The sequence below is a fragment of the Mastigoproctus giganteus genome, unplaced genomic scaffold (genome assembly GCF_048544385.1).
Source record: "Mastigoproctus giganteus isolate SK-2022 unplaced genomic scaffold, ASM4854438v1 scaffold_18, whole genome shotgun sequence".
Classification (NCBI taxonomy): domain Eukaryota; kingdom Metazoa; phylum Arthropoda; class Arachnida; order Uropygi; family Thelyphonidae; genus Mastigoproctus; species Mastigoproctus giganteus.
This window is the reverse complement of record NW_028328295.1, coordinates 89,111-109,959: the sequence shown is the minus strand read 5'-3', so window position 1 is coordinate 109,959 and position 20,849 is coordinate 89,111. Positions and strand designations below refer to the sequence as shown.

At 39.7% G+C, this 20,849-nt stretch overlaps 1 protein-coding gene across 1 annotated transcript in view; it reads left to right on the top strand.

Moving 5' to 3' along the window:
- The window catches only part of mus302 (mutagen-sensitive 302), a 279,343-nt gene that overhangs the window by 236,432 nt on the left and 22,062 nt on the right, over positions 1-20,849 (top strand). Inside the window, exon 12 of the mRNA XM_090389437.1 lies at positions 19,674-19,859. Within this exon, the coding sequence (XP_090245563.1) occupies positions 19,674-19,859 (186 nt within the window). The remainder of the gene's footprint in view (positions 1-19,673; positions 19,860-20,849) is intronic.

The following is a 20,849-nucleotide window of genomic DNA, read 5'->3' as shown; positions in this document are numbered from 1 at the left end:
CACATTAGCTTATCAGTTATCACGTGATTTCAGTATATTTTCCGCCGAACTAATAGCAATTCAGGTTGCACTGAATCATATTGAGTATTCTGATATTAGCAACAGCATAATTTTCACTGATTCTTTAAGTGCACTTCAAGCACTAAAAAACACCATGAACATCACCCACCCAGTCGTGAAAAGAATAGTCAGCTCTCTACATACCTTATCAGAACTTGGGAAAAACATACACTTCTGCTGGGTCCCTGGACATACGGAAATTCCTGGAAATGAACTAGCGGACAATGCTGCCAAATTAGCCCACCTACCACCCGAGAAAAAGTGGAAAGTGCCTCATCAAGACTATCGACCAATAATTCAGGAAAAATGCATGTGCCAATGGCAGTTATCATGGGAAAATCAACCTAACAATAAGCTACGAAGTATCAAGCCAAACCTTGAGCGATGGCCTTCCAGTTTCAGTTCAATCCGACATCAGGAGGTAATTTTGGCTCGTCTGCGAATAGGACACACAAATATTACTCATGGTTACCTTTTAAGAGGAGAGATACCCCCTCAATGTCATCACTGTAATACAATGCTCTCAGTGAAACACATTCTGGTTGAATGCACAAAATATACAAGAGAACGCCAGAAACTTTGCACTTCAGCCATAACAAAAGATCCTACACTTACCTCACTTTTAAACAATGAAACAAATGTCTCAAGTATTTATAACTTTCTCAAGATGATTAAAGTATATCACCTCCTTTAGGGGAAAAAATATATATATATTTACTTTCTGGTTCCTTTTTTCCATTTTCTCTATTTGAGAAGAAATGGCATGCATAGTTACCATATGTAAGACAGAGAGAGACAGAGAGTGGTAATCAATGGACACTGCTCATCGTGGACTAATGTTATTAGTGGAGTCCCTCAGGGTTCAGTATTGGGGCCTTTATTGTTTTCTGTATTTATAAATGATATTGATGATGGTATATCAGGCTTAATGTCCAAGTTTGCAGACGATACAAAGGTTGGCAGGGTTGTCAAGGACACTACTGACACTATGCTGCTGCAACAGGATTTGGAAAGGTTGAGCAGATGGGCTTCGAGGTGGCAAATGAAGTTTAACATTGACAAATGTAAAGTACTACATATGGGAAACAGCAACCCCAGAGCAACGTATCAACTCTGTGGTACTACACTGACAGTGGTAGAGAATGAAAGGGACCTGGGGGTGGTGGTGCAGGCAGATATGAAGTTCTCTGAGCAGTGCAGACGAGCTGCAAGAGTAGCTCATGGTGTATTGTCAATGATATATAGAAATTTTTCTAGCAGGGATAAGGAGGTGATTATTCCCTTGTATAAGGCAATGGTCAGGCCACACCTAGAGTACTGTATACAGGCCTGGAGGCCTCATTTCAGGAAGGATGTAGAGCTGCTTGAGCGTGTACAGAGAAAGGCAACAAGATTGGTGAGGGGGACAAAGGGGTTCTCTTACGAAGAAAGGCTTAAGTTTTGCAAATTACAGTGTCTGGAAACTAGGCACCAGCGGGGTGATCTGATAGAGGTGTACAAAGCCTTGAATGGTTTGAGCATGCTCAATGCTGATGGGATTCTTCCTCTAGCTCAGAAAAATCACCTGAGAGGGCATAAATTCAAATTGAGGAAAGACAGATGTAGGATAGATGTGCGGAAATTTGCCTTTAGCCAGCGGGTGGTTGGTGGGTGGAACAGACTTCCATCCCTTGTCGTGGAAGTTGATAGCCTAAATAAGTTTAAGGCTCAGCTGGACAGGTATTTCGAACGAACAGAGGGGTGAAGTGGAAGTGGTTATTTTTATTTATTTATGTTACTTTTTTTTTTTTTTTTTTTTTTTTTTTTTTTTTTTTGGCTGATGCTGCATAAGCTTGCTTTCTTGCATCAAATGCCTCTACTAATGCTAATGCTAATGCTAATGTATGGCGCACTATGGCCATAGTTGCCGATGCGCCCAATAAATCCCGAAACAAACGAGTTATGCAAAGCCATTAGAAAAAACCCCTCGACGTGGGCACCTGTACGTGGTGAGGGGACCTCCCAGTGACGCTGCTGGACTTCCAGACTAGCATCACTGGGATCTAACGCCCATACCTTGGTTCCAGGGTTACATCTTTGGAATCCGGCTTGTGCAGCCGTGCACCGCGACCCGTGGAATGCGGAAAGGGGGATCCTGGTGGTTGAGGGGCCCAGCCTTAATACACCACTTTGGCCCCTGCTTCAACAAGACGGGTGGTCCTGGACCGGCTCGACTGGGATCAATCGGCGGGTGGTTTTTACTGCTAGGGTCAACTGCGTTCCAATAAGTCTCCCTCCCTTTGGTCCTGGGATGGAATAAAGACTTATTGGTAACGTGGGTATGGTGTTCTAAGCGAACTCGGCGTCCCATTCGTGTACGCAGTACCTGCTAGTTCACAAGTGGGCGTCCCCTCGTAGGGCTCCGTGGTGGGTGAGGTACTTAGGCATCAGACACTTTCTTTACTCTTATGAGTAATTTAAATCCAATTTCTTCTGGGGCCCCAACAAGGCCCCTACCTAATCGAGACGATGACAAAGAAAACACCTCTGCAAAAAGAGCCAGGAGTGAGGATACACCACCACCATCAGTGACACCGCTTTTCCTCATTCTCCATTCCACTGGAGAGCAGTCCATTGGAAAGATGTCACCCTTCTTTATCCAGAAAGGATTAGAAGGGTTGGCAGGCTCACCAAAATCTGTAAAAAGACTGCGTTCTGGCGACCTGTTGGTCGAAGCTTCTACCACAAAACAAGCGGAAAAAATCATAAAGTCTACATCGATAGGGGGAATACCTATCATCGTAACCCCCCACAAAACTCTAAATTCTTCACGTGGTGTCATATCAGAGTGGGATCTTCTTCACGTTTCTGAAGAAGAGATCTGCTCTGAATTAAAAGAACAAGGAGTGACAGCTGTCAAGCGAATATCGATACGCAAGGATGGGAATCTCGTCCCTACCCGAGTTCTTATCCTCACGTTTAATACCCCACGGCCTCCAAGTTCTATCAAGGCAGGCTATCTCAACTGCCCAGTGAGGATTTATATCCCAAACCCACTGCGGTGTTTTAGATCCCAAAAATACGGCCACTCACAAACATCTTGTCGTGGTAACCCTGCCTGTGCTCGATGTGGTGTTAAAGACCACGAGAGCAAGGAATGTTCAGCTCCGAAACCGACCTGTGTTAACTGCCAAGGAGAGCACCCCGCCTACTCTAGAACATGCCAGCGGTGGAAGGATGAAAAAGAAATCCAAAAACTGAAAACAGAGCTGAATATTTTCTACCCAGAGGCCAGAAAACGTATCCAACCAATAAATAGCGGGAAACCTTCATATGCCCAGAAGGTTTCTGCTAAGTGCACTATCGGTACACAAACTGAGATGACTATACCACCAAGAGAGTCATTCACCCCGATTGCACGCTATTTATTGAGTTCACAAAAGCCCACCAAAAAAACACAATCAGCTGCCACTCCTATATCCGTACCTCCTAGTGCCTCCACCACTACCAAAACCAAGTGGTAAAGAAAAACCAAAAACTTCAGAAGAGTCATCCGTTATACCAGAAACAATGGATGTAGAGAACAAGGAGGTACCGGATGAATCAGTCTTGGAACTCTTTGCGGAGGAAGAAATGGACACGGGACAGCGTCCATTCTTCCCCAAAAAAGATAAAGCCAAGACTGACAAAAGCAAGCCCTCAGCACCTCGGAAGCCACCTGATGGACCCACCAAGCCAAAATAATGGCTAAATTCCTACAATGGAATTGTCGTGGATTCCGGCAAAATACTGATGATATCAAGGCCCTCCTGCAAAAGCACAAGCCAGTTTGCTTTTGCTTGCAGGAGACTTATCTAAAGGCAAATGATAATCCCACCATTTATAACATCACAATCTTTCGTAAGAATAGAATTGCGGATGGTCCTGCTCATGGAGGAGTGGCTATCCTTGTGAGTAATCAGACCCCAGTTCAGCCCTTGCTAATTACAACCAGCAGAGAGGCTGTTGCAATTTGCCTTACGGGATTTTTATTAACTGTCTGCTCTATTTATTTGCCACCTGGGACTGACATCTCCCAGGAAGACCTTGATGATCTTGTAACGCAGTTGCCTCCCCCTTTCTTACTTCTCGGGGATTTCAATGGACATAACACCCTGTGGGGTAGTGCTAACATCAATGGAAGGGGACGGGTCATAGAGCGTTTGCTCAAAGACAATGACCTTTCCCTTCTAAATACTGGAACAAACATCTTCTTCCACATGCCTACCCGTACTTTTTCTGCCATTGATCTCTCTATCTGCTCCCCTTCTCTACTCCCTTCACTCACTTGGGAAGTGGAGGAGAATCCATACAGACGTGATCACTTCCCTGTGATAACCTTGTTACACAGTGGGAGACCATGTCTTCCTTTTAGGTTACCACGGTGGAAGTTTGATCATGCTGACTGGAATGCCTTCCAACATCAGGCAAATTTTGACCTCAGTATTAGTCAGTCAGGAGCCTATCAATGACACAGTAACGTACATCACAGAAATCATTGTCCAAGCAGCTGCGAATGCTGTCCCAAAAACATCTGCCTGGTTTCCATCATTTCCCAAACCTTGGTGGAATTCACAATGCACAGCAGCAAAAAAGGCTCAAAACAAAGCGTGGGGGATATTCCGCCGATATCCTACCACGACCAACCTTATAGCCTTTAAACGCGCACGAGCCAAAGCACGCTATATCCGCCGTCAGAGTCAAAAGGAATCATGGATCCGTTTTACATCATCTATTAACCAGGCTACCAATTCTAAGGTAGTCTGGGATAAAATCCGGAAAATGAAGGGAAAATATACATCCCACCCTTCGTCGATCCTAATCTATAATGGATGCAATATTGCAGAGCCAACTGCAATAGCCAATGCTCTTGGGGAAACATTTTCAAACATCTCGGATATCATCCTATTCCCCAGAGTTCCTGGTCCTGAAACATAAAAGAGAAAAAGAGGCACTAAAGTTCACATCGAAAGGCCTTTTTCCCTACAATGTGCCTTTCACACTGCTAGAATTAAAAAGAGCTCTCTATTATTCCAAGGCAAGGGCTGCTGGACCAGATGGCATCCATTATGAAATGCTTAAACATCTCTCATCTACATCTATGGATCGCCTGCTTGCTCTGTATAACAGAATCTATATAAAAGAGCAATTTCCGGATTCCTGGCGCATGGCACTTGTGATTGCCTTTGCGAAGCCAGGAAAGGATCCTAAACTCGTTACTAATTACCGTCCTATTGCTCTGACTAGCTGTCTGTGCAAAATCCTGGAGAGAATGGTTAATTTTCGGGTAATGTGGTATTTAGAATCGAATGATCTTCTCTCCAGTATTCAGTGCGGCTTCCGTAAAAACAGATCAACACTTGATCATTTAATTAGACTGGAAACATCCATCCGGGATGCTTTCCTAAAACGCGAACACTTGGTGTCAGTGTTCTTTGACATGGAAAAAGCGTATGACACAACTTGGAAATTTGGCATTTTAAAAGATTTGCATAGCCTTGGTCTTAGAGGGCATCTTCCCATTTTTATTAAAAATTTTTTAGCCAATAGATCGTTCCAAGTTCGTGTGGGATCCTCACTCTCTCGTTCCTTTAGCCAAGAGGAGGGAGTACCACAAGGATCAGTTTTAAGTGTCACGCTTTTCGCCATCAAAATAAATTCCATCACAGAGCAACTTCCTCCAACTGTAAACAGTGCCCTCTATGTTGATGACTTTAGCATATTTTGTCAGTCATGCAACATGAGGGTTATTGAAAGACAACTGCAACAAGCCATCAATTGCCTTAATTCCTGGGCACTTGCAAATGGCTTCAGGTGAAGCCATTTGCAAGTGCCCAGAGAAGACCGTTTGCGTACACCTTTGTCGTAAGCGTAATCTTCATCCTGAACCTGAATTAAGGCTCGGACAAAATGCTATTCCAGTAGTGTCAGACACAAAAATCTTGGGACTTGTGTTTGATAAAAAGTTGACCTTTCTTGAACATATTCGTCAGCTTCGTACAAATTGCACAAGGGGACTAAACATTCTTCGCTCTCTCTCCTCCACGCGTTGAGGAACAGACAGGTGCACCCTACTACTACGTATTTATCGTGCACTTGTACGATCCAAATTAGACTACGGGTCCCAGGTATACTCCTCAGCCAGAGATAGTGTCCTTCGATGGCTGGACCCTGTCCACCATCAGGCTATCCGTATCGCTACTGGAGCATTTCGAACATCTCCTGTCCAGAGCTTATACGTCGAAGCAAACGAACCATCGTTATCCCTTCGACGTAAGCAGTTGTCTTTAAACTATGCTCTAAAGTTGAAATCCCTGCCAGACCATCCTACGTGGACATCCGTTTTTGAGCCACGTTGGGAAAACTTGTACAATACCCGTCAGACTGCCAACTGACCTTTTGGTATTCGTGTCCAAGAGCTACTCAGAGAGTTTAACGTCATGGTAGACAAGGTTGCACAAACACCAAAAGAAACTCTTCCACCCTGGCATGCTCATCCCCCATCGTGCGACTTTTCCCTTAAGAAATGGGTAAAGTCTGAGACCTCATCATCTGTCTACCAGCAGCTCTATTCTGCACACCGAGCTGAGCACTCCGACTTCCTGCCCGTTTACACAGACGGCTCGAAGTCTGAATCGTGCGTAGGATCTGCTGTTGTCTTTCCGGACATTATAATATCCCAGCAGATTCTCCCTGAATCCAGCATATACACTGCAGAGCAGTATGCTTTAGAGCTAGCCTTGGATCACATTCGAACTTGTCAATGCCAAAGGTCAGTAATATATTCTGACTCTTTGAGTGTATTACAGGCTTTATTATCTCTAAGACACAACTCTCATTGAGTTCTGTCGGGTTCAGCAGAAGATACATTCTCTTCATGAATACAAGTTTGATATCCGCTTCTGCTGGATTCCTAGCCACATTGGGATAAAGGGAAATGATTTGGCTGACACTGCAGCCAAATCAGCAACACCCACTAATAATCGTTGCCTGTCAGTCCCCTATACAGACTACAGGAAAATAATACGCAAAAAGATATATTCCCAATGGCAAGAACTATGGCAAAGACAGAGAACAAATAAATTATACCAAATAAAGCCTGTAATAGAAACATGGCAGTCTAGTCTGCGCAGGAATCGGAGCGAGGAAGTTGTTCTTGCTCGACTCCGCATAGGACATAGTCATCTGACACATTCTTTTCTGCTGAGGGCGGATGACCCTCCTATGTGCGAGTCTTGCGACACCGTTTTAACTTTAAAGCATATTTTAATAGATTGCGTTAATTTTACCCATGTTTGCAATATATATTTTACTGCTTTTACTCATCCGACTGAGCCTTATACACTCAGTCAGATTTTATCAGACATCGACCACGTGTCAGCAGTTTTTAAGTTTTTACAAGCTATTAATATATACACACATATATAAATTAGATCATTTACTTTTAAACTTATACTGCCTTATATATATGAATAACAATTTGACGAGGTAACCTTTTTAAAGGTTACCAGAATTTATCTTTGTTGTTATTTTAATCGTTTCCTGGCGCAGTATAACCTTAGTTGTTTTTGCGCCAATAAAACCAAAATCAATCAATCAATCAAGCCATTAGAAAGAGACTCAGAGGACGTAAGAAGATTTAACACAAGGAAAGTAGAACAAGCATTAAAAGAAAAACAAACAACTTAAATCAGCAGTCATGAGCTGTAATTCAGAAAGACAAATGATACTGAATCTGAAGAATAGTGATGGTGTACTTATAAATAGCAGAATACTACTATAAAGTATTATATGAAGAGCAAAGGGGAAGATGGATCACAAATTTACAACACATACAAACATACCCAATATCCTTCCTGATGAGCTAGAACATGCATGGAAGAAAATGAAGAATCAAAATGACCCGGGTGAAGATGAAGTTACTGTAGAGTTGTTAAAATGGGAAGGAAGACACATGACACAGAAACTGGCAAGACTCTTCACAAAATACATTAGGAAAGGTGTGACCCATAAGGAGTGGAATAATGTAATCATAAATTTGGTACATAAGAAAGGATGCAAATCAGAAATTGGAAATTATAGACCAATTAGCTTGTTGTCCCACCTCTACAAGTTGTTCAAAAGGGTCATTGCTAACAGATTATAAAGAATATTTAATGAGAATCAACTAAAAGAGCAAGGTGGATTTAGGACAGAATTCTCAACTATGGCTCACCTTCACGTAATACCACAGCTAATAGAGAAAGCAAATGAACACCATTATGCCTGGCATTTGTGGATTATGAAAAGGCATTTGACTCCATACAGCATAAGATAATGTTTCGGGCACTGGAAAGACAAGGCATATATTATGATTTGAAGGAAATATATGAGAACGCTACCTCATTTATTAGACTAGACAAAGACAGTAACAAATTTAAAATTGAGAAAGCAGTTTGACAAGGAGACAAAATATCTCCGAAGTTGTTTACTACTGCCCTTGAGGAAGCTTTCAGAAGTTTGGACTGGTTGCAGATAGGAGTCAATGTGAATACATAAGACCTAAGCCATTTGCGATTTGCATATGACACTGCGATGATAAGCCACGATCCCAAAGAATTAAAGGAAAATCTTAATCGGTTAGGCAGAATTAGTAAGGATTTCGGACTAAAGATGAATATGGCTAAAACAAAAGTAATGATGAACAAGTATGCCGCAGAAAGGGATATAAACATTGAAGGAGCAGTAAGTGAAAAGGTGGATTCATATACTTATCTGGGACAAGTCATTAGCTGTAATAATGATAAATGGCTGGAAGTCAAGAGAAGATAAAATTACAGATGGGTAGCATTCGGGAAATATAGTCATATACTGTGAAGGGCAATATCCCAATTTGTCTGAAACATAAAATAACGAATCAATGTATACTCCCTCCTCACCATGACGAATGGAAGAGAAGCTGAAAACTACACAGCAGCACAGAATGGAACAAATTATATTACGAACCAGGCTGTTGGATAAGAAGAGAAACATATGGATTATCATAAAACACAAGTAAAGGACGTTCTTATCAAAATTAAAGAACTGAAATGGACTTGGGCAAGACACATAGCTCGAAGACATGATGACAGATGGACTAAGAAAATAACCAAATGGTACCCAAGAGGAGCTAAAAGAAAACCTTGATTGCAACAACAGAGGTGGAGAGATGAAATTCACAAGTTCGTGGTAGTAATTGGATGGCCATTGCACAAAACAGGAGGAACTGCACAATTGCTGCAGAGGCCTTCATTTTGCAGTGGATTGAAAATGGATGATAAGAAAAGTAGTAATGGGTACATAGGTGACATTGCTAAACTTCAGCAGTCATTTGAACAGAGATTTCAGGACTTTGAGAAGATAATATATTGTTCAAAATGTTCACTTTACCAATCCTTTTGAAGCTTCATATTGAATCTGGGTCCTTCAGGGTGCCACAGACATTCTCTCAGATATGCCAAAAAGCTGTGCTTGCTACCTGAGACTCTAAAGCTCTGGTGGAACTGATATTTGGGAGACACTCAAGTCAAGTGGACCTAATTTTGGCGAAGTCCGGTCAGTCTTTGAAAACAAAATCCTCTGTTTGCACCTTCACGAGGGTGGGAATGTTAGTAACCTTGGGTATAAACCCCCATGTGCAAGTTCTGAAATATGTCCTGTAGTTCACTCTGGGTGTCCACCCAGGTTCAAACCAACGTAAGCAGAGGTCAAGGTGCGGTGCCCACACCACACAGGAATGCTGCCCCTCTGTAGTACAAGGCAATACTAGATGGTAGAGGACTCATCAACTGGTACAATACCACCACTTTGCCTATTGGAAGGTTCAAGTGGTGGAAACTGTTTAGTGTCCAGTCCAGAGCAAAGCTCCAGTAAACCCTCCCCTATCTCTTCCATCATGCAGTATGATTGATGCCTTTTGAGGTTATGATGAACCCCATGGCGAGATCCAATCTTCCTTAAATTTCGAGGATACAGCTCTAAAGCGTTGTTTGTAGGCTGGCCACTAGATAGTACATCGGACAGAACCTATTGATAACTCTTTAGGAGGCTTCCAGATCAGTTAGTGTATAATCTCTCTGCCAGATAGTGACTGGAGGGAGTCCAAATGGCGTTGTAAGTCAGGGGGCATTGTCAAGGCCACGTTATATCAAGGCTATATTCTTACCATGTGTACACCACATCTCAAAATTTCATTACTTCACACAGCAATCTCCCCCCAACCTTTTCTTACTGCTGAGCAGAGCCGCACCAACCCAATGGTATAAGTGGTGTATCGCACCGGGGGCAACAGAGACCAAGAGGAGACAAAAGACCAATGTTCTGTAAGCACTAAAAGAGATGACAAAGACTAAGGAAACTAAAAGTTCAGTGTATCGAAGAATGTGTTTTGTGGTATTTTATATTAACAAATAATGAATTTTAAATTTGAAACTTTTGCCTCAGTAGCGACAGTGCGTAGCAAACATACTTCTTGATTAGACCGGGGTTCGAGCCTGTGACCACCAAATACGGAGGATGCAGAAAGGTCAGAGAGTGACCACCACATATCCCCGGGGCAATATGGCCTTAGTTGCTAATGCTTCTAAAAACCAAATAACAACAATGCTGACTCTTTTTTTTTTTTTTTTTTTTTTTTTTTTTTAATATTTCTCAGATGTCTGACAGAGGGAAATGACTCCCTGGTTATGAATACAGAAAAGACAAAGAATGAAACGTGACCAAATAAAAAAAGCAACAAGTTTGATTACTAGGTTTCTGGACATCCAGGTCCATCAACTTTGATTTCTTCTAGCTTTGCTACTATTGAAGAAACAAACACGTGAATTATCACCTGTCCAAGATAGATGCTAACATTCCAATTCAACAAGAAACACTAGGCACAAGTGAAGCAAATTTGGATGAAATTATATATTATTTTGGAAATATATATATTTTTAAATTCCCAAAAAAAAAAAAAAAAAAAATATATATATATATATATATATACGTTCATGGGAAATTAAGATAACCAAGATAAGGCTAGCTTAAAGACCAGTATTGTATTAACAATAATACCTATAGTTAAAAAACCCAAGTATTTAAGAAAATCGAACTATTGGAAACGAATATACACTGGCACGTATAATGTTCAATTGGCCAACATGGCGAAAAACAATGGCATTAACGATGCACAAAAGACGGATTAAAACACAATAGAATGATAATACAAAAGAATAATAATATATATATATATATATATATATACACAAATATATACAGGGTGATTCACTACCAGTGCAACAAACTTGCAGGAGGTGTAGGGGGCACAAAGACGAATAGGAATAACATAGCATTGCAGGGTCCGAAATAAATGCCTTCGTCATGCGGGAGGTCGCGTGAACAAAGAAGTAAAGAAAAAGAACAGAAACAGCAACTCGTTAGTGTAACAGAAATCATTTTAATGACAAGTTTTACATTGGCAAAAAGACATACTACAGAAGGTGTTTGAAAGTTCAACCAGAAGCAGTCACACAGGCTTCACAGTGCCGCTGCATGGAATCCCTAATGTTCTGGAAGATTCCTGGCGTGTCTCGAATCTCCCCGGCAGCTACAGAGATGCAAGCAACGAGGTCTTCAACTGAATCAACGGGGGTCTCGTACACCAATGTCTTCATTTGACCCCAGCAGAAGTCCAGGCATGATAGGTCCGGCGATCTAGCAGGCCAATGAACCGGACCACCACGACCTATCCAATGCTGTCCAAATGTAACGTTTAGGTGTTGGCAGACATCATTGGTGTAATGTGGTTTTTTTGGTTTTTTTGGTTTTTTTTAGGAGCATTAGCAACTAAGGCCATATTGCTCCGGGATATGCGGTGGTTATTCCCTGACCTTTCCGCATCCTCTGTATTTGGTGGTGACGGGCTCGAACCCCGGTCTAATCAAGAAGCGTGTGCTACGCACTGCTGCTCCTTCCCACCTGGCTACGGAGGCGCGGTGTAATGTCTGGGAGCCCCATCATGCTGGAACCACATTGAGCGGCACAACGACTGAGGAATATGTGCTTCTTCAATAAGTTCGGGCAGGACTCGCTGTAGAAAGATCAGGTATGTCCTACCGTCCAGACGAGGGGGCAGAAGGTACGGTCCAATGAGGTGGTCTCCAACAATGCCGGCCCAAACATTGACAGAGAAATGGCATTGAGTTGCACGTGTTCGCCTACCATGGGGGTTCTCCAAAGCCCACAAATTGGCATTATGTTGATTGAAGGTTCCCTCTCTTGTGAAACTTGCCTCATCCGTGAACAATACGGACGCAGCAAATGCGCTGTCTGCCGCACTCTGTTTAAGAAACCAAGTAGCAAAAGTCCTCCGGAGTGGATAATCCGCAGGCTCCAATGATTGGACGCATTGCAGATGGTATGAACTCATTTGATTTGTTGACAGTATCCTCCATACAGTGGATTTTAGGTGGCATAAAGCATTTTTGGTTGGATGTTTGTGACAATGTGGAAGATGAACCTCATTCTGGAAGACCTTGCATGTCAAAAATGTGACCAAAGTGAGGGCTCTCATGAGGTCTGATTGACGTTTGACAGTCAGAATGATCGGTAGTGAGTTGAATTTGAATTGCCAAACCGTTCACGACATTTTGACCGAGGAATTGGGCATGTAGAAAATTTGTTCAAAGCTGGTTCCAAAAAACCTCACCAATGAACAAAGGGAAAACTGAAGGAATGTGTGCCTGGCCCTTCTTGAACACATCGAAAATGATGAAAATTTTTTCAAAAATGTCATAATAGGTGATGAAGCGTGGATTTTTGAGTACAATCTCGAAACCAAACGACAAAGTTTGGAGTGGCAAACGAGCAACTCACTGTGCCCGAAAAAAGCAAGAATGAGCAAATTGAAAATCAGATCCATGCTGTTTTGTTTTTTCAACAGTCAAGGTGTTCATAAGGAATTCGTGCCTCAAGGAAAAACAGTTAATCAACAGTACTATCGTGAGGTCCTTGAATGACTCGGAAAAGGGGTTAATCGTGCCTGACGGAGATTGCGGACTCTTGGATCTTGCATCATGACAATGCTCCCTATTACACTGCCATTTCTGTGACCTAATTTTTGACCAAAAAGTGGTTCTGCAGCCTCCATACTCGCCTGATCTGAGTCCCTGTGACTTCTTTGTTTTCCCCAAGTGCAAATTCCACCGCAAAGGTCATCATTTTGAATCTGTGGACAACATTCAAAAGGTCAGGACAGACCAGCTGAAGGCACTTCCAGCACTGCTACCGGGAATGGGACAACTTGTCCAGTGGTATATAGCTTCCTAAGGGAACTATTTTGAAGGGGTTAATCTTGATTTGTAGTTGCACCTGTCTCGTTACTTTTTAGACACACCTTGTATATGGTCTTAGTTTTAATCTCATTGATGCCAATTTCCACTTACAGTCTGCCAAATCCCATGTACTTTTTCTGACAGAATCTCACTATCAGTTGATTCAACCACTGCTCATCTCATTTGTGGCACCTCCGTAGCCAGGTGGGCAGGAGCCGCAGTGCGTAGCACACGCTTCTTGATTAGACTGGGGTTCGAGCCCATAACCACCAAATACGGAGGACGCGGAAAGGTCAGGGAATGACCACCACATATCCCCAGAGCAATATAGCCTTAGTTGCTAATGCTCCTAAAAACCAAATAACAACAACATCATCTCATTTGTCCAAATTATTCACTGTATGATTCCGTTCTGATAATTCACTGTCAGAGACTTAGTAATTTGGAATCTCTTTTCCATCTTCTCTGGCTTAAAATCTCTGTGCCTGTGAAATTCATCTGTTGCCTCTGTTATTTTCCTAACTCTGCTAATCACTTTGAACTCTTTGACTACCTCTCTTTGAAACTGGACTTTCTCCAGTCCATCTTTCCTAACAGTGAGGTAATTTTCCTTGGTGATTTTAATGTTCACAACTTCAGCTGGCGTCCATTTTCTAGTCACACTGACCCAGCTGGTCGAGATGCTGAGGCTTTTGCAATTGCTAATGACCTTGCACAGATTGTCATTTATCAGAATAGTAGACAATCCTAGCCACACAGCCAACATGCTTGATCTTTTTCTCACAAACAACCCTTCTAAGTACATGGTCAAGGTGAGTGGTCCTCTAGGCACCTCAGATCAACTTGGTGATGGTGTCTTCTCCAATAGAGCCTTTTCTTCTTGGCCATTCCCATCTTTGTGTTATTTGGCATTAACAGAATGCAAAATGGGATGTTCTGCAAGATTTTTTTTTTTTTTCTTTTCCTTGGTCGGATTATTGTCTCAAAACTTCTGATATCAACGTTTACTCAGATCTGTCAGTGAAATTATCCTTGTAGGGATGGAATCCTTTATTCCACACTCCACCTTAAAATCTCATCCTTTATCTAAACCTTGGTTTTCCAGTAAATGTGCCAAGGCTGCTCAAGAGTGCATATCAGTTATGTTGCATATCATAATTGGCTTGTTTTCAATTCTTCAGTTTCATTTTCTGCCTATACCAAAGCATGCAACAATTGCAAAGCAGTTATTAATCAATCCAACTAGATTTCAAACAGAATAAAAGTAGAAAACTTCCTTCTTATCCAAATAGTAGCCGAGCATTCTGGTCTCTTGCCAAAGGCCACAAATTTTGCCCATCTCTGTTCCCACCTCTGTCAAAACCAGACAGTTGTATTACCACTTCAGCCAAGGATAAAGCTGACCCGCGAGCATCCTATTTTTCTCCCAACTCATGTATTTACGACCTTGATAAACCACCTCCCACCATTCTCAGTATGTTCCATTCAATTCCTCCAGTAGTCTTCCATCAAAAGATGTCAGAGGGATTTTGACCAATCTTGGTGTTAAGAAGGCTGCAGGTCCTGATGGTATTTCTTCACTTGTTGTCAAAACCTGTGCTCTTCAGCTTACTCCTGTTCTGTGTTACCTTTTTTCACTTTCTTATTCCAAAGGTCTTTTTCCTTCTGCTTGGAAATTTGCTCATAACCAACCAGTTCCTAAAAAGGATGACAAATCCCTCCCATCCAATTGTCTTGTTGCAATTACTTCTACACTTTCTAAAGTAATGGAGAAATCAATTATCCACCAACTCTTAAGCTATCTAGAAACCTTCCATATGATCATCAATCACCAGTGTGAATTCCGTCAGTGTCGATCCACTGGTGATATTCTGAATTATGTTACTCATCTATGGACGAATTCAATGAAAAAGTTTGGCTAAACTGAAGCAGTTGCCATTGACATTTCAAAAGGCTTTTGATCGTGTTTGGCATAAAGGTCTTCTAAATCCATATTATGGTTTGCCAACTCTTTTTTTAAATTGGGTATCGAGTTTTCTCTCTAATCATTCACTGTTGGTGATGGTAGATGGCTCTGTCTTCTAACTTCTCCACTAATGCTGGTGTCACCCAAGGTTCAGTTCTTTCATCCACTCTTTTCCTCTTGTATATTAATGACCTTCTTCAATTGACCAGAAATCCTATCCATAGTTTTGCTGATGATAGCACATTGCATTCCACTTTACAATTTGAGAAACCTCATCCTGCTCAATCAGCTTCTTCACCTTCTCAAATATTTGCTACCAATTCCTTAAATGCCAATCTCCAGGTAATTCTCCAATGGGGCAAAGATAACTTAGTTGATTTCAATCCTTCTAAAACTCAGTCCTGTCTTATATCTCACAAAAAGGATTTTTCTGCTCCTATGCTTATCTTCGATGACACTCCAATTTCTAGGCAAGATCATATATCTCTGTTGGGAATTGCTCTGACTTTTAGTCTCTGTTGGCATAAGAATATTACAAATATTGCTTCTTCTGCATCTAAAAAACTGGGTTTTCTCTTTCTCTCCCGGCATTTCAAACAGCTGTTCACTCTTTACAAATCGGAAATCCGCCGTACCATAGAATATTGTTCCACATCTGGGCTTCTAGATTCCATTCAAAAGATGGCAGTTAGGTTAATTAGTAATTCATCTCTAACAGAATCTCTCTGCTCTCTGTCTCATAGATGTTCTGTTTCTGCTGCATGCCTTTTCTATAGATACTTCCATGGGCTGCTCTTCTGAATTGTCTTCTATAATTTCTGCTCTCTTTCAACTCATCACTAACAGAGTCTCTCCGCTGTCTGTCTCATAGACATTCTGTTTCTGCTGCATGCCTTTTCTATAGATACTTCTGTGGGCACTGCTCTTCTGAATTGGTTTATATAATTACCGCTCTCTCTTTCAGAACAGTGCAAACACGTGCTGAAACAAGTCAAACATCCTTTTACTTTCCAACTCAAATTCACAGAACCAACTTTTCTTCTTCATTTATTCATTCAATTTCCATTTTCTGGAAGTTGAATAAATGTCAATATCAACAAATGCTTTCTTTTGTTTTCTCAACCTCCAACCCATGCACATTACTAAGTACAGCAGACTCTCGATTTACTGGGATCTGATTAACCAGGACACTTAAAGACTCCAAATTAAAAAAAAAAATAAATAAATAAAAAAAATCAACCAGAAACCATAAAATTTAATTAATAATCAGAATAGGTATAAACAGATGTTTTACAAGTCATAAATGAGCGACAAGAAGCTGTGTTGTAAGTAGTCATTGGGAGATTAGTATGCCCATTATCTTGCAACCCCTGCTGTCTTCACATCCACCGCTCAAAAAAAAAAAAAAAAAAAAAGACAAAATGTTTATTTTGTTTTAGTGTCGCATCGATTGTTGGTCAATCGATGCGACGCAATTTTGTGTTCCATCACACTGCAAAAGGACAAATTTTGTTTATTTATCTTTTTTTTTTTTTTTTTTTTGTTTAGAAATTGCAAAATAATGGGTAAACGCAAGAATTGTGCTTTCAATTAAACAAAAACTTGAAATTATTCAAAAGTTCGAAAATGGTGCATCTGTTAAATCTCTAAGGAAACATTATAATTTGGTGACCAAACCATACACGACATTGTAAAAAATAAAGGGAAGCATCGTATTGGATACGCGGGCAGTGCATGGTAAGTTTTCTCATTTTTTATCCATCGCCATACTTTTTACATAGGTTGCTGAACCTTTTTTGATACAGTAAGTCCCCGACTTACATAGCTTCGGACCTACGTTATGTTATTTATATTTTTTTTATATGACTAAAGATTTCAGTGAAGGGGACACACATTTCACCGTAATCACGTAAAAACCCATAGTTTTTAATTGAACTAATTAAATATATATATAACTATTTTTCTTCATTCTTCTGAGGATATTATGTGGTTTTTGTAATTTTGGCATATCAGGGATATAGTAGCAATATTTTATTAGTCATTCCCGAGTTATGTAAAACTTGTCTTCCGTAAGAAGTCCTGTAACGTATCTCTTGCATATGTGGAAGACACTCATTTTTGAATTAACCGGGAAATCGATTATCTGGGATTTTTTTTTTTTTTTTTTTTTACCATCTATCCCGGAAAATCGAAAGTCTATTGTACTATAGGTTCTAATAAACATTCTTGGTTTATGATTTCCCCAGATGTTCTGAAAAATACTCCATCAAAATTAGCACTTATCTACATTTGAGTATTCTGATGTACTTTAAAATAAAATTAAAAAAAAAAAAAAAATCTAGTCAAGATAGATTTAGTACCAAAAGTGAATGAAAAAAAGGTTTTTTTATTGCATCGGCTGTGATGTATACGTTTCGTACATATATATCCTAACAGAAACAGAGACCTTGCTTATTGCTGTGGTTCCATCGGTTTTGGCTGCCGAACAGAGGCGAATAGGCCACACTCATTTGACCCATTTATTCCTGTTATCAGGTAATGACCCTCCACAGTGTACACATTGCCACAGGCCATTGACAATAAAACACATATTCCTGGAATGCACTTTGTGTAAAAAGTCCTGTATAATTTCATCCACTTCTCTCCCAAACTTACAGGAATTGTCACTTAGCCATATCATAGGGGAAAATTCAAACCTTACAGAATTTTTCTTCTTTCTGAAATGAATAGGCTTATATAACTGCTTCCATAGAAGCTAACAAAATTATTAACTACTATGATGGGTGCAATATGGCCTAAGTAGCCTTTGCACCAGAAAAATCCAAGCACAACAACAAATTGGCTGCCAACCCTCTAAAGACGTAGTTGAAATCTTAGGACCTACAGCATTAAGTACCATTTTTATTATTTTATTTTATTTTATGTTAATCTTAATTTTATTTTAGGTAATCTGCTTTTACTTTGCAGGCATTCTCAATTTATTCCATTGTATTTACACTTGACAGGTCAACACCTCTACCCAATACACTGATCAAATACATTTGTCTATATTTCATTATGGTTGCTGGGTATTTCTGCTGTAACTAGTAGTGCCCCGGATCCATAATCCAATTTAATAAATTAATATTTTTTTCGTTCTTTTTTTAGACGTTCAGTTTTGTCACTACATCCTATTATTTTTATTTATATTATATATATATATATAATTAAATATATATATAAATTATATATTTTTTGTTCCATTACTTAAAAAATATTTGGAAAATTAAATGCACAGGGCATAATCCTTATGGGTTTTGATAATTAACTATATAGTATCGGTGTAAATACACCATAGTTAACCCATATATTTGAGCTACGTATGTAGCTCAAATATATGGGTTAACTATATATATATAATATATATATTATATATATATATTTTTTGTTCCATTACTTAAAAAATATTTGGAAAATTAAATGCATAGGGCATAATCCTTATGGGTTTTGATAATTAACTATATAGTATCGGTGTAAATACACCATAGTTAACCCATATATTTGAGCTATGTATGTAGCGTAGAGGGCATCATTTTAATTGTATCTCATAATGTGGTTGCCTTCACAACGAGATAGCTACTATTGCATTACTTCAAATAAATAACGCTTCTCTAGTGGAGAAGACTACTGTTATTTATTTTCAGCGGTACCACCACCCAGACGATCGTTTCGAAGCTGTGCGGTTTCATCATCAGTGGGCGGGCAGGTACCCAGGTAATACAACAAGCCATCACAGTTGCGAAGTTATATTCTAGAGAAGCGTTATTTATTTGAAGTAATGCAATAGTAGCTATCTCGTTGTGAAGGCAACCACATTATGAGATACAATTAAAACGATGCCCTCTACGCTACATACGTAGCTCAAATATATGGGTTAACTATGGTGTATTTACACTGATACTATATAGTTAAAAGAATATGAAAAAACAATTATTTAATGATATCACTGCCAACATCTTGTGTTTATTAGTGTTATTCTAATATTCTCTACTGAAAACTGTCTGCTGGGAGTTTGAAATACATTCATTTTATTTTTTCATTTTTTTTGCAAAAATTGACATGACATGAAACAGATCAATGGCCAGAATTTGAAACAATTGAAGGTTGTTTCATTATTAATTTTGGCTTGCACTTTAGCCTTATATTATTTAATTTTCATTATTTTATTACATAAAATAACAGGTGAAATATATAAACAAACAGATAAATAAATTGATAATAAATATGTAATATTCATTACATAAATGGCATCTTCTTAGCTGTGTGAGCTATCTTGCAACAGTCGCTGTGATGAACTTCCTGATTCAAGTACATATTCTTGTAATGTTGCCCAAATCTTACAAGGAGGTGCAACACAGGTTCATATTTCAAAGTCAAGGTTACTTCTTGATCCCAAAAATGATTCTTCTGTTCTGATCTGTGCTGGAGATGAAAGTGCTCAAGCTGTAAGTATTACACTATTCCAAATAACACAACTTTTTTTTACTTTCTCAACCTGAATAAGAATTCAGGTTGAGAAAGAAAATTAAATTATTATTTTGGTTGATATCTTTTCTTATCGAAAAGTGGCAGAATTGATGACAGTCATATTTACAGGTAATAATGATGCTCTTAAAGTAGAATTAAAAAAGTATACCAAGATGCACATGGAGATTAAATTGTTAAATGGAGAAGAATAGATGAGTGCAAGTCATTCATTTTGTAGCCAGTAGATTGAGTAGGATGACTTAAATATTCTTAAATACTAAATATAAAAGCAGCATTAGTAGAGGTATATGATACAAGAAAGCAAGCTTATACAGCATCAGCCCAAAAAAAAAAAAAAAAACTTCCCATTTCACCCATCCATTCACTCCAAATGTTTCTCTAGTTCTACCTTAAATTTATTTAAGCTGTCAACTTCCACAAAATGACAGATGGCAGTTTTTTCCCGCAATCAACCACCACACATCTAGTCATTCACTGTCTTTCCTCGATTTGAATTAAAGTCCCCTCAGGCAATTAATCTGAGCAAGAGGATGAATCCCATCAGCATTAACCTTGTTCAAACCATTCAAGGCCTTACACACCTCAATCTGTCATCTCCCATTCAACCATCCTTTTAACATTGTCCACAAAGAGCAGTGTCCATTGATTACCACTTTGTTGTCTCCCACTCAACCATCCCTATATCCATTATAGCAACTTGCCCTTAATACCATACTGCTCCAATTTGTACAGTAGTCTTCCATATGTAATAGTATGAAAAACTTTCCAAGTATATGATATCAAAATTATTCTTTGCATCCAGGTCCTTTGTGACCACATTGTACCATGCATCCGATTAAATTGGTAAGACAAACTTTCTCTTAAACTCATGATGTGTCTGAACTATAACTGCAGTCTTCTCTAGATGATCCTGCAATGCTTCTTTAGCCAGTGACTCATTATTTTCC